This window comes from Hippopotamus amphibius, chromosome 1 (genome assembly GCF_030028045.1).
Source record: "Hippopotamus amphibius kiboko isolate mHipAmp2 chromosome 1, mHipAmp2.hap2, whole genome shotgun sequence".
Taxonomy (NCBI): domain Eukaryota; kingdom Metazoa; phylum Chordata; class Mammalia; order Artiodactyla; family Hippopotamidae; genus Hippopotamus; species Hippopotamus amphibius.
In genome coordinates, this window is record NC_080186.1 from 185,983,030 (window position 1) to 185,997,956 (window position 14,927).

At 46.6% G+C, this 14,927-nt stretch overlaps 1 protein-coding gene across 6 annotated transcripts in view; it reads right to left on the reverse strand.

Moving 5' to 3' along the window:
- MCC (MCC regulator of WNT signaling pathway) overlaps nucleotides 1-14,927 on the reverse strand; it is a 430,355-nt gene that overhangs the window by 43,632 nt on the left and 371,796 nt on the right. For all 6 annotated transcript variants that reach the window (XM_057737620.1, XM_057737622.1, XM_057737624.1 and 3 more), the window contains 4 exons: nucleotides 8,128-8,274; nucleotides 7,067-7,156; nucleotides 5,958-6,106; nucleotides 1,632-1,772 (listed from right to left, as the gene is read on the reverse strand). In XM_057737620.1, the coding sequence (XP_057593603.1) occupies nucleotides 1,632-1,772; nucleotides 5,958-6,106; nucleotides 7,067-7,156; nucleotides 8,128-8,274 (527 nt within the window). The remainder of the gene's footprint in view (nucleotides 1-1,631; nucleotides 1,773-5,957; nucleotides 6,107-7,066; nucleotides 7,157-8,127; nucleotides 8,275-14,927) is intronic.

Here is a 14,927-nt window from a genome sequence, read left to right on the forward strand (position 1 = left end):
TTAACAGCCGTGTGTGGCTAGCAGGTACCATGCTGGATAGCAAAGAAAACAGTTCCATTACCAGAGAACGTTCTATCAGATGCTTGTAAAATTGTTTCATCAAACACTCACAAACCCTCTGACAAGAGTTTGAGTATGGATTTCTAAGAGGAAGAAAATTAGTCTCTCTTTGTGTGTACCAGGTAGGGGATCAAAGAGCGACCTCTTGAAGGCCGCTGCTGCCCGGGACCCGACACGGACCCATGTCTGCACTGGACGGAGTGTGTGGATAATGCCTGAGTCATCCTGGCCAGATGCTTGCAGTAGTGAAACTCCGCCCCCAGGCACAAAACTGATTAGCTTCTCCAGGCTGAAGAGCGGAAATGTTGCTTTACTCAACACTTAGTCAACAGACTGTTTTTTTATTGTCTTTACTTTCAAATTCCTTTACTAAGAGATAAGGAAAAGAGTCCAATGACTGGCTCTGGGTGGGGGCAAGTCCTCCTCTCAAGGGCATACGGCCTTTCAAGTTAGAGATGCTGGGACATTGCTTCTTCTGTATGGATGAAAGGCAGAGCGTGGGTGCAGAACAGCCTGTTTCAAGAGTTGTCATAGACGATTATCTGTTTGCTTTGCTGTGTCCATAAACTAGCAGGACTGCTCTCTAGCTGTGGTCTCCTATATTTTGGTTTGATATTATTTTCTGAAGAAGCAATGTTTCTTAAAACAACATTGAATTTTTCTTTAAAGGATGCCAGAGTAAGATACAGTCACTAAGTCCGGAACTTTGGTAAATATGCCTACGTAGTGACATTAATAAATCTCTAAAAACAATAATAAAGCATAGTTTTGCAGCTATTAAACAAGCAGTAACTTAAAGGTAAATTTAGGTAAATTCCAAAGCTGATGAAGCTGAAAAAAAAGTGGTACATTCACATACCACTTGCTCACCAATGAATGAATCATATTCATTTAAACTGGTTTGTTTTTATGGGAAAAAAATGGCAGCACGCCTGAAGAGCGGTGAAAATATTCACCTCCTTTGACCTATAGTTCCTGCTTCCAGCATTTTATCTCGAAGAAACTACTCACAAGAATGAAGGGTTCTGCATTAAATTATTCACCACAGAATTATTTTCAATATCAAGAGTCTGCAAAAGTCTAAATGTCTTTTGGAGAAATGAGTAACACCACCCTATAAACTTGATGTAGGGGATACAGCCAGTTACAATAAAATGGAGACTTTTAGCCAATATTACAAAACTGTAACAAAATGAAGGAAGAGAATGCCCTAGATTTACAATGTAAAACGTATATCAATATGAATAAAGAAAAAAAGACCGGAAAGAACAAGAATTGAACGTGTAACACAAAAACGGATGTTCTGAGTGATATTACTTGAATGAAATAATGTTTACGTGGACCATGAGCACAGACACATACCTGTGTACTAATACCACACTCATTATCCTTATTTTCTTAATTGCTGCCGGGGCGCTAATTGAGTTTCAATATGTATCCCTCTCGCATTTGCTGGTCCAGCCCCCTGGTTAGGTTTTCTGAAAGCCTGTCCTCCCTCTTCATGCAGAAGCTTGCCGCGGATGCATTTCCAAGGCAGAGTGGCTGCTCGCGGGCCCCACCACACCTCCTACCTGTACTGGAGGGCCAGCCTCAGCGCCGTGGCGTTGGACTCGTACTTCCCCACCAGCATGCTCATCCTCTCGGCATTGCTTTTGCATTCCTCCAGGGTGATGGTCAGAAGGTCATTTTGGGATTTGAGGTGTTCGATACGGCTACAGAGGAAGGAAAATCACATTCACGATTTTCTACTAGGATTAGAATGAATCTGCCAAGATTTGAGTCATCCACTCTAGATTCCGGCCAAAACGCATGTTGGATGTGAACGCGTCAGATGTTTTAGCAAATGCAACTGATGCGATGTAACAGAGGAAGCAACTCAAGCTGAAGAATCACTAAATTCTGGGTGAATTATAAATAAAAAACTACCCCCTGGTTATTTCCCAACCAGCCACGGACGAGCCGTGTGCCAGGTACTGCGCTAGGCTTGGGAGATACACCAAGGAAAGGAGCCAACCGAGTGACCTCAGGCCCTCATGAGAGTTACGACTGGTGTGCCTCCGTGAACCACCCTCCACAGGGACAAACGAAAGCACAGTAATAGCTACTGTTAAACCCTTGCCCCCTAAGTCTGCCAATAGCCCTGTGAACTCAGTATTATTACCCACATTTCTCAGAGGAGGCACGGAAAGGTTAACCCCTGGGATTTGAACCAGGCAGTTTGATCCCAGATCCTTGACTCAGAACACTCGCTACGGAGCAGCAGCAAAAGATGCACCAGTGAGTGAACAAGAAACTGCACTGAAGGGGCCTCTGAATGGGAACCGTGGATTGTGTCCAAAGCTCCTTCCAGCTTGGGCAGTCCCCTACCTGCTAACTACGGGTAGGATAAGTAGTGGATACGTGTTATAGGAATCAGAACTGTACATTCAGGACAAAAGAGTTTATGGCAAAGTCAGAAAGCAAATCAGAAAAACGTAAGCCTTCAGCCTCTCTGGTTTCTGTCCTGGGATGCTGTTGCTCCAGACACAAAGATTCATTTCACCGGGGACATGCCCACCTGAAGGACTCTGACCACCAAGTCTGAAAAAGACACAGAGCTTCACACACACACAAAATGTGAAGGAGCTTGGAAGTCATTTGCCTCGAGGATCAATCTTGCAAGCACATATCTTAGAGCAGCTCGTGGAGACACACCCATGTGGGACACGTTCCGTGAGCATATAACCAAGACCGCTGTGCAGCTTTGGCAACAACAAGGTCAATTCAACGTCAGGTGTTACAAGGACAGTTTTCTGTCCTTGTTCACATTCAGACTTCTTCAACTAGTCCCCACTCTCTCATTTATTTCTCAACTTGCTCCAGGTACATTCAGTCCCTACTAGTTAGATGAAACTGCTCACCCAGCGCACAGACCTCCATGTGGCCAATTCTACCTTCGAGGCCTTCTCAGGCAGCACCCCTGTCATCAGGGACGCCTTCCGTCTTAAAACGTTCTCCTTTACTTGGGTCATGACAGGTGTCTACTGGTCTTCTTCCTGCCTGAAAGGTCATTTCTTCTGTCTCCTTTGCAGCCTCCCTCTTCTCTATAAAATCTGTGAGGGCTGATGTTCCCTTAGGACTCCATCCTGGGCCTCTTCCTCTATCAGCACTCTCCCCATGGGGGTGATTTTAACCCGTGCCAAAACTTTAACAGGCACTTACGTTCCCATGACTCCCAAATTTCTTCACTCCAGACCTCTCTTCTGAGTGCAAGTCTCACGTATCCAGGGTTTCACACTGACACCTCAAACTTAACATTTCCAAACGGGACTCTTGATTTTCCCCAAACCTTATCCTTCCCTATCTTCTCCATCTCGGGAAATGCCACCATCATATACCCAACGATACAGGTAAGGCACCTGAGACTGTCCTTTGAGACCATCCCTTTTTCTTACATCTGTGGATTCTTACCACCAAACATACACTGACCCCTTCACATCACCTCCCCTTGGGCCAGGCTCATCCATTGCACAACTGGCTCAGCTTCTACTCCTGCCCACCCCTTTCCATTCTTCACACCTGAGTGAACTTCCAACATTTAAATCAGACCTGTTCTTGCCTTATGTAAAACCCTTTAACAACTTCCAATGACACTTCGAATAACGAGTAAACTGTGTCCATGGCCTCAAATTCCGTATCCCACCCAGCCCTGCCTATTCTGTCACCTTGTCTCCTGGAATGCCTCCTTTCACTCATTCTGTTTCACTTCCACTAGCATCTGGGTAATTCTGACTTCCTGCCAACCACTTCCCAGCCTTGAAGTTGGTGGGCTGGCCCATGAGATTCTTCCTAGTTTGTCGCATGGCCGTTCCTTCTTCCCCTGAACATCTCAATTGACATATCCCCCCTTCAAAGATGCCTTCCTTGTCTCCCTACCTCAAATCAAGCCTTCTGGTTATTTTGTTAGTGTCCTATTTACTTGGAGCTCCTATTTATCTGTCTGCTTTTTGTCTCGCTCCCTTAACAGGACATAAGCTCCGTGAAAGCAGGGATCTTGTCTGTTTTACTTTCCTCTGCATCCAAATAGCCCGGCATACAGTAGGTGCTTCACACGGATTCGTCACATGAGGAGACACACTTTTGAGCAGGCATGACCCCCCCCCCCCCCCCCGCCGCCCCTGCCACACCTTCAGAAACACAAGTCAAAGGCTGTCGTGTGTTTGGAGTGTGACGTGACTCTGTCTTTGAGGTGGGTAGTTAAATAACAGACACCAGAACATACTGATAGATTATTTACAAGAACTCCCAGGTTCTGGCAGTAGCTGTGATAATACAGAAAACAGTGGAGCTCAGGGCAGGGGTCGACGGGCTGGGCTGTTTATTAGTTCTGGACTTAGGCAAGTCATTGAACGTCAAAGCCTTTGCTTTCTCATTTGCGGAATGGGACTATTCTGCCCTCCCAAGCTGAGGATTAAGTGGTCGTCTGTGGGAGCCTTTTGTAAGCTGTTAAACTCCATGATAATGTGAGCGACAAGCACCAAAGAGTTCCTTCTTCTTTGGTCTCTCCTAGGTGTGTATAACTGAAGAGAGAGGAACCTCCTCCCAAATTCAGCCACAAAGCAGGCTTGTGAAATCCCAGGATCTGTGGAGCGGAGATCCTCACTACAAAGGACACATCTGATTCCATTTTTAAGCACTCCTCTGCCTGAGTGGGCTGCTTCCTCACTGCTGCAAGGTAATCATCAGGATTGTCACTCTTAAGTATTTTGGATTTAATAAGGAAACCATTTAATTTCAAGATTTAAAATGACCTAGATTGCCACATTTCCTTGGTTCTCAAGTGCTATATTAAACAGCTTCAAATCAGGGAGGACGAAAAGGATAATTCAATTTATTCAGGTTTGCCATACACAAGGGGAATGGCATTAAGTCATCATGGATGGGGAATGGTATCCACATCTCTTACTGGTTAGCTCGTAAGCCTTTCCAGTTCTTACTATGCTCTCCCACTGAAGATTGCTAGGTCAGGGCAGCCACAGCACACTCGGATGCCATTCAGCAGTCCATTCTGCCACTGTGGAGCCAATTCTGAGTCAGAGCAGTTACCCTGGCTTGGCCCTGGTCCTTCTCTTTCGCAACTCTCTTTCTCTGCTGGGATGACACACAAGCCAGTGTTTGCCAAGAGGCAGGAGGACAAACGCAAACCACCTCTGTCATAAGATCTGGGAAGAACCAAAAGAACCGGGTACACAGTTAAATTATTCTACGCAGGACAGTTAGTCCTACTTAGAAAATCAGAACCAAGTAGGATAGGATGTAGGGATGGGGGGATGCGTACATCTGCAAAAAGCATAGATAAAGTCAGGCAACCTTTAGTTCGAGCAGGGCCGGCCAGACCAGCATGACCGGTGCCTCCCAGGAATGCCTTGATCAGACTGCTCCTGTGGCTCCTGGTGGCTCCAGGCGCCCCTGGGATGCGGACTGCACATCCCGGACCTGCTCTCTGTGGTTCCTGGCAGTGCAGGCCTGCATGCTTGCTTGCCATCCTGCCAGCCTGACCTGCTTGTCATTCCATCTGGACAGCTCCCGGGACTTGCTCCTTAATGTGCCAGGGCCAGTGCAAAATGAAAAAGTGTAGCCCCTGCTTCATAAATTATTAAGAATTGAAAACAGTGACAGCAGAGCAGTAAAGCAAGTATGGGGTCCTTCGAAGCACAAGGCTCTGTACCTTTGATGATAGGTCACACAATGCCCATGAAGCCAGCCCTCCTATGATGAACAGGATGGTGGAAACTCCCCACCCACCAGCCTGACAGCATCACTTTATGTCATAACACAGAAGCCAACCTGAATTGATATTTGGGAAGGGAAAGATGCCCTCCAATGCCACCACCCAAATATATAGAATTTCTCCTTACCTATTCAAGCGTTCTGTTTCCACCTCAAACTCTCTAATTTTGCTTTCCGAGATGGCAGATCCATGGGAGTAGAGTGTCTGGAAGATCTCTTGGATGTTGGAGCAGTCCTGAAGGGAGTGGGCCAGGTGCTCCGCCACACTGCTGGATACCTGGACAGGTGAGCATTAATCCCCCTCTGCACAGCGTCACTTCAGGGACGCTGGTCCCCAGGCATGCTTTGCATGCAAAACAGTTTAAAGCTGATGATCCTTGAGAATCAGGCACCAGGAGATAGCTACCCTGATCTTTCTCAGTTTGTATAATATAATCTTAGTATAAAAAGTTCACTACTGTGAAAGCAGTACATAAAACAGGGTGAAAATGCAGCTACATCCTCTAAGTTGCATCCTGGGCAGCAGGCATGGGGGCTCATGAGTCTTTAGAGACCTAAAATTTTGGATATTAAACAGTCTGGATGCCCTTCCCCCTTCTTAAACACCCTGCCCCGCCTCCCCCCCCCCCCCCCCCCCCCGAGAATCAAATAGCTGGATTTCCCAGCCTCACCTCTGAAACCTAAAAGAACATCCCCAGGCAACTGAAATTATTCCCTTTTCACCATGCATCAGCTGACAGCCCCAGAGGGTTCAGGGCTCTACAAATGAAAACTCTAGTACTGAGCTGGAAGGTTCCGGCCTGTCACAGCATCAGCCACACTTCAAAAGGCAGTCATCATCCTCACCGGAGAGCACCTTCCCTTTCAAGAGGGACATGTGAAAGGTGACGTTCTCTTAGAGCTTCCTGACTCACTCAGTCTCTGGGGAAGTAGGATGATACAAGGCAGATACTTCAAGACTTTCATCTACATTGCCAGGAACTAGACCTAAATCATTTCTTGCTGAATAGTTTCAACTAGACAAAAAAAATCTCTCTTAAAACTAAAGAAGTGATTCACCACGTGCAAACCACTATACATTTTAATCTGATCCTTTGGAAGGAAATCAGGTATGGTTTCTTATTAGAATTAACTGGTTTACTGGGGGTGAACTTTGGAAATTCTTCTACGGTGGATAAGCCACTGTCTGTGTGGCTCTACTGGGTACTTTGCTGCCTTGCTTCTCAGAAACACTCACCCCTATGCTGCTGATTTCTGAGCCCAGGACTGGCCGATCAGATGATGAAGATTCGGACCTGGTCTTTGATAGCTTCACTCTCTCGGCAATCTTAACAAACAAAACAAAAAATTTATCAAAAAACAACACATCACTCCCTGTATAAACTGTTGAGACTGTGTTTACACAGGTTACTCTTTAATTGTGGCAACTAAACTGATTCATCAATTCTTAAAAACAACTCACTTGTCCAATTTTTCTACCATCTGCTTAACCCAGGTGTTTTCAACCTTAGCACTACTGACATTTTGGGTTGGATACTCTTTATGGTGGGGGGCTGGTCTGTGCACTGTGGGATGCTTAGTAGCATCTTTGGCTTCTAGCCATAAGATGCCAGTAGCACTCCAGTTGTGACCATCAAAAAGGTGTCCAGACACTGTCAAATATTCCCTGGGGGACAAAAAATCACTTCTGGTTGAGAAACACTGGTTTGACGTAATAAAACTTGATGGTTGAGAACCAATCTTCTTGCAGAGACTGGTAGGGCTACCGGGAAGAGGACGTGTCATTTGAAGTCTCTCTGGGGTAGACTCAACATAGGAGCTGGGGTGGGGGGGGCGCTATAGCCAAGAACAGAGGGGCTACTTCCCACAGCTGCCAGGGCCTGCCCATCATAATCTGATTTTCTGCTGGCAGGGCTGTCGGTCCTGTGAGAGGGGAGATCATTGGTTCATGACTCAGGGTCCCCTCCTGGGCTGAACCCTGATCCTCGAGAGCAGCTCTCCATCCACCCCTTAGCACTAGAGAGCCTGACAAAACATCTCACTCTGCACAATGACCTGTCAGCTGTGACATGCTCCAGCTGGCTGATTAATGAGAGCTGGCGTCCAGGTTGCAGCCGAGAGACTTAAAACTATTAGTGGGTTATCTCTCCTTGGAGCTCCAGCACAGGAGGCCTGTGTGGGACCCGGGAAGCCCCTCGGGGCCGGCTGAGCTAATTGCACGCCTGCGCAGCGGCCCTGCGCCACGAAGGCTGGGGCTGCCAGATAACGGAAGGTGTCCCCGCCGTCCCCGGAGCTCACCTTGGCGATGGGGATGTCATTGCTGCTGCTACTCGTGCTCAGCTCTCCGGTGCTGGGGTTCACGGGGCGGTTGGCGGAAGTGAGACGGCCAGGACTGGAGGGCCCTGCGGCCTGCACACTCTGCAGTCGAGTTTGAAGCTCTCGAACCTGAAATAACAACACCTTCAGACACAGTGTGGGGGCGGGGTGGGTAGGGTTTCCCCGGCCAAAGAGCATAACAGCCAGGTGAAGGCGAGGGCAGACCTTTCATTCGCATTAAGAAATCAGCTTCCCTGAAAAGCTAAGTCAGTTGAATTCACATAAAATTCACTGTCATTCTTAACTAGACCTGCCACGGGCTGGCCAGCATCTGTTCTTCACAAGTATGAGGGGAACATGTTTTCTAAGGCACTGGAAGCTTCCAGAAGAAGTAGAATGACCATCTTTTTAAGGGATGTTTATCATTCAGTCTCGTGTGCCTGACAGACATGGGCGCAAGAGAGAGAACCCAGGATGAAATCTGTGCTCGCATGGAACTCAGAGCTTGGAGGGGAGAGATTATTCCAACACAAACACATGCTCATGCTATAAATATCTATCCAGAGTGTGCAGGGAGCAGAAAAGGGGAAGAGTGTGACTCCACCTGAAGTTATCAGGGAACCGTCCTGGAGCAGAACCTCACAAGTGACCAGGGCTGGAACGGATGTGATGAGGAAGGGGCTGGCTTTGGTGGTGGGGTGGGGAGAACAGCTTGGATGACAGGCTGTGTCTGAAGAACTACAAGTTATTCAACATGCACAGTGCAGGAGAGAGACCTGCCCTGGGAAGGAGGTGAGGCTAAGGTGATGAGATAGAGATGGTACCTATGCTTTCCCCCAAGGGACTTTGAGATGGGATTATTCTGGGGACAGTGGGAAGGAATATCTAAACAGCCCTTCAGTACAAAGAAACACAGGGCCCCCCTCAATTACATTTAGAACACACATTTACCTGCATGGAATTTAAATGCCCAAATCCTGCTTCTTTATGTTTATGGCTCCCTGACTTGCAAAGAGAGAAGCATTCCAAGCAAGTGAAGACTGTTGTTAGAAATTGGTCTTTCTGATGACCCTGATCACAGTTTTATCACCGCATACGATGTCTGTCTTAAAGGGCACACTGACTGCAGCACCCAAGGGCCCTTACAGTGGGGTCTGGGGGCACCAGACCCCACTGGGAAGAATTAGCACCAGGACAGCTAAGGCAGGGTTTTCCCAACTTGGCGCACCAGAATATTCCAGAGGTCTTGTTAAAACATGGAGCCCAGGGCCCCACCCCCAGGGATTCTGATTAGTAGGTGGAGACCAAGCCTAGGAGTCTGCCTATCCAACAAGCTCCCAGAGGATGCTGATGCGGATCCCAGTCAGGGGCTCGTGCCTTGAGCAGCAGTGACCTAAGGACTGCCAAGGCCACGCAGCAGTTTAGTCCCAGAGACAGAAGGAGCAGAGCTGCACCCCGCCAGCTGTCCGGCAAAGCCTTCCAGTCAAACCCATCTCTAAAAGCGACTGGAGAACTTTTCATATTCAGTAACGTGGATGTCTCCACTCTGCTAAACTGGGAATCAAAAGTAATTGAAATTTCAATAATTCATCAGCACATTAGAAGCCAAAATAGGAAAATTCCCTCAGAGAAAATTGCACTCAATGGTGAAACAGCTCAAAAGTGCCTAACAGCTGGCTCTGCTGCGGCTTCCAGTAACTGCGGGTTAACAGAAATGTGTGTCGTCCTCATACAGCACCAGGCACAGAGCTGCCCTCAAAATAGTTTAAAGACTAGAAAAACACATGCCTGTCAAAGTCAAGTGGTGTTGCGGGTAAGAGATTACAGGGCTCACTCTGGAGAGGTCCTGATAAACTGGGCCTCTCTGTGCCCCATGGCGGAGGGACAGGACCCATTTTTCCATCAGGCCAGCTTCCTGGCACCGGGGAAACCGCCCTGGTGGAAACCATGGATTTCAAGTTCCACCACTGTGAAAGTCTAATGAGGTCCTACACAATCAACAATGTGAACACCACTCCCAAATCTAAAGAGTGTCTGAATCATTCCCAAAACCGTCAGTGGTCTGGGGTTCCTAGAATCTCAACTGGCCCACTCATCCCCTAAAAGAACACAAATGGCCCTGGGCGTTTTATAAAACTGTCATTAAAACTACCCACATTATAAAAAATATTTCTTCTGCTCATCACTAAAGTCAAACATGTCCCCTGTGGAACATTTAGATGACACTGCAAAATGAAGACAGAAAAAGTACCTATGTTCTTTTTCACTCTACAGACACAATCGCGTCTAGTCATTTTCCATGGTGTGCTTGTGCATGGGCACGCATGCTTAAAAGGATTCCTAAATCTAAATACCCATCTTCACACTAAAAGCTTTGGACTCAGAGAATGTCTTTGAAGACTAAAGGATGATAAACATGTTTATTTTGGCCTACGTTTTATTATTTAATGATCATTGTTAGGCAGTGAAAAAAAAATCCAGCTGAAGGGAGTGGAGTGACCTGTTATGGAAAGAAAGAGAGACAGCTGGTTGAGTTAAAGAGCCTTTTCTCCCCTCTCGCTTGGGAGGCAGGGTCTTAATTTAAATGAATACATGCACAGAAATGAAGGCTACAACCAATCTGCTGACTCAGCTTAGGCAAGGCTTGGGAGAGGGGGCAGAGACAGCCGTTAGTGCCCCCACTTTTATTCTTACCCATTGTAGTAAGCTGAATTGTGTCCCCCTCCCCACCGTCCCCAAACACATGTCCAAGTTCTAAACCCCTGGCACCTGTGAATGGGACCTTATTTTGAAATACGGTCTTTGTAGATGTATTAAATTAAGGATCTCAGGGGCTTCCCTGGTGGTGCAATGGTTAAGAATCCGCCTGCCAATGCAGGGGACACGGGTTCGATCCCTGGGCCAGGAAGATCCCACATGCCACGGAGCAAACTAAGCCCATGGGCCACAACTACTGAAGCCGGTGCGCCTAGAGCCTGTGCTCTGCAACAAGAGAAGCCACCGCAGTGAGAAGCCCGTGCATCGCAATGAACAGTAGCCCCCACTCACTGCAACTAGAGAAAGCCCATGCAGAACGAAGACCCAATGCAGTGAATAAATAAATAAACAATTTAAAAATAAATAAATAAATTAAGGATCTCAAGAAGAGATCATCCTGGATTTAGGGTGGGCCCTAAATCTAATGACTGGTGTTCTTATAAGAAAAAGGAGATGGAGATCTGAGACACAGACACACAGAGAAGAAGGCCGTGTGAAGATGGAGGTAGAGATTGGCCACAAGTTAAAGAACACCAGGAGCTACCAGAAGCTGGAAGAGGTGAGAAAGGATTCTCCTCTACAGCCTTTGAAGGAAGTGCAGCCCTGACAACACTCTCATTCTGTAGACTCCAGAATGGTGAGAGAATACATTTTTGTTGTTTTATGTCACCAAGTTTGAGGTAATTAACTAATATACTCATCTTTCACCGAAGGTATTTCATTAAAGAAAATACATTTCTCTCAATGCAATATGTGGTTTGGAGTTGGGGTAGCCAGAAATCATAGCAACCCCAAGCTAGGAATCGATGCTTGTGGGAAGGTCATTCATCACCTTAAAAAAAAAAATTATTTACTTTGCCTGCACCCTGTGGCATGTGGGATCTTAGTTCCCCGACCAGTGATCGAACCCGTGTCCCCTGCAGGGGAAGCGCGGTGTCTTAACCACTGACCTGCCAGGGGATTCGCCATCTTTCACCCTTATAGCCTTTCCCAGTTGGAGTTCTTCAACAGCAAAACACAGAGCATGATTTCAGTGGCCATTTTCTCATCTCTCCTGAAGTGAGTATGTAGCCAGGCCCCACCTCGAGGCCCGGAAGAGAAGTTCGTCTGTTATGTACTCTGGAAACCTGGTGGAGTATGAAGGTGAGATTCCCATCTTTCAGGTGCTCAGGGTCTAGCCAGGCATCTCGTGAAACATGCTCTGAGAAGGGACACCAACAAGGAGTGCCAGCGTGTGAAAGAAGCATTATCTTGCCTTCCCAGAGTAGGTAACGCTGGCATTCAATCTTGAAGGTTGAGTAGCTGTTTAACAAGCAAATAAAAAGAGGAAAAGGCATGGGGAGCTCTGAAGGGTTCAGGAAGGAAATGACAATAAAATGCCAGAACTCTGCTTCTCTCGCTTATACCTCAACGACTTCCCAAAGAGCGAAAAGGGCTTCATAAAATCATTTGACTAGAGAAGAGAACGGACTGGAGTGATGAAGAGAAAGGAAGTGAGTCAAAGCTGCACGTGAGAAATGATGAGGGCTCAAACACCGTCAGTGAAGTGGAGCGAAAATGGCTAACACCCCCAGACCAGCATCGTCCAATAGCACTTTCTGTAACAACGGGAATGTTCCACAGCTCCAGCATCCACTGTGGTAGTCACAAGCCACATGCCATGTGCCTAGTGTGCTCAAGGGACTTTATTTTTAATTGTACTCTATTTTAATTAATTTAAATTCAAACTTAAATAGTTGTGCATGGCTAGTAGCTACTATATGGGTCAATACAGTTCTAAATGATTCAAGAAAGGAAAAAAGATACCCAAACTTGTGGCTGGAATGACTGGGCAGATCATGGTACTATTCAACAAAATGGGGAAAACATAAGAAGAAGCTGATTTCTCGGAGATAAGCAAAGATGTCAACTTCGGACATGCTGAATTTGAGAAAACCATCAGGTGTGCGAAGAAGGACATTCAGTCAACACTTAGAAATATCATCTGAGGGAAGTAGGCAGAACTGGACTTCTGCATGTGGATAAGGCTGCCGAGGGGAGAGGTGCAGCCATGAGGGTGGGACGAGAGAGTCTGCACAGCTGGCTGGATCAAAGGCTCAACTGAGGACAGTAGGAAGGGGCGGGGGCTTTTGCTCTGGGAGAGAAAGAAGAGGTGAGGATAGATAATAAGAAAGATGTGTTTGCAGGCTGGAGAATGAGGACGGGAAACAGGAGGCTCCCATCTGATGGTTTCTGTCTCTCTTAGAGACTAGAGTTAAGGTCCTCTGCTAGGAGAGAGGGGTGGAATAGTAGCTGTTAGAAATGAGAAAGGAGAGAAACCGAGAGGGAGAGAGAGAAGCTGACCCAGCAGCACTGAGAACTCAACTGAGCTCTTTCATTCTAAACAGTAGATTGAGTCAACGCACTGTTTTCTTCAAACCCTGGAGACCTCATGAACACGGTAGTAAAGAATGAAAAAGAATCAAAAACATAACAGTGAAAAGAATGTGCTTGGGGCATTAGCAGAAAGAAGATCTGAGCTCATTCCTTAAAGGCAGAGTGCAAGGAAGAGTACTGATGGAACAGAATGGAAAAAGCCAAATTCTATAAACTATACAAGAGCAGGTGGCCAATCTACCCAGAAGAAGGTTGGCAGGGTTTAGACGCAGCCTGGGCAGGTACTACGAAGGAGAAGAATGAGAAAGTAGGGCTGAAAACAGGAGGGGTAACTGTCTGTATAGAGAACAAATGAAAATTTCCAGCATATGACAGCCTCAGCTAAAGTAAACAGGCAGTCCTCCTATTAAAAATGCATAGAAATACTGCATAAAAAGGAACAATGAGAAAGAAATTTGCTGCCAAGTTTCAAAGAAAGACAGTAAAATCTCCAGGTGCCAGAAATGAAGTCAAAAATAAGGTTACAGAGGTTAGGAGGGTGGTGGTGCTGCAGGCAGCTGTGGCATCAAGAGCAGGAGTGTGCATGCCAGGGTTTGTGGGGGGAGGGACAGGGGCCCCTGCAGGGCCGGCTGTTTGAGCTGACCCTCTCGCATCAAGCCGGGAGCCTTCCTGCCTGGCCCATCTATGAACAGTGGACTGAGACACTGCCCAGGAAGCCGGAAAGGAGCCCCCGGGCTGTGTAGAGGGGTCAAGCCTAAGAAACCAACATCTCAGACCTGTGACACATTTGGGTGTGGAGTCCAAGTTTACCCTGGCTCCATATTGCAGGGCCCCAATCTTACAAATTAACAGTGAAAACGGTCTGGATTTTGTCAGGCCATTCACTGCCCCAGAAACCTAATTGGTAAACCACCCAATATCGTTAGGGAACACGAAGAGACTTAAGCCTCCCATGACTGGGAACCCAGGACCACCGAGCTGCTCAACATGGAAGGATGACTACAGGGAGAGGAGGATGAGACAGGAGGGCCAGTAGGCTAAATCAGGAGATAAATCCACTGGAGGAGAAATCAGAATAAAGCAACCAGTAAACCACATCAAAATAAATACATCTTGGGCGCTAAAGAGATAAAAGGAATAATTTCTGTACAGAATAAGAAATTACAGAACAAAAATAGGCAGATGTCAAACAAGAATAGGTAGATGCCTGAGAAAACCATAATCCAAAAAGAAACATGTACCATAATGTTCATTGCAGCACTATTTGCAATAGCCAGGACATGGAAGCAACTTAAATGCCCATCAACAGATGAATGGATGAAGAAGATGTGGCACATATATACAATGGAATATCTATAAAAAGGAATGAAATGGAGCTATATGTAATGAGGTAGATAGACCTAGAGTCTGTCATACAGAGTGAAGTAAGCTAGAAAGAGAAAAACAAATACTGTATGCTAACTCATATATATGGAATTTAAAAAAAAAAGGTACTGATGAACCCAGTGACAGGGCAAGAATAAGGATGCAGATGCAGAGAATGGACTGGAGGACACAGGGTTGGGGGGGCGAGTGGAGAAGGGGAAGCTGGGATGAAGTGAGAGAGTAGCATAGACATATATACACTACCAACTGTAAAATAGATAGCT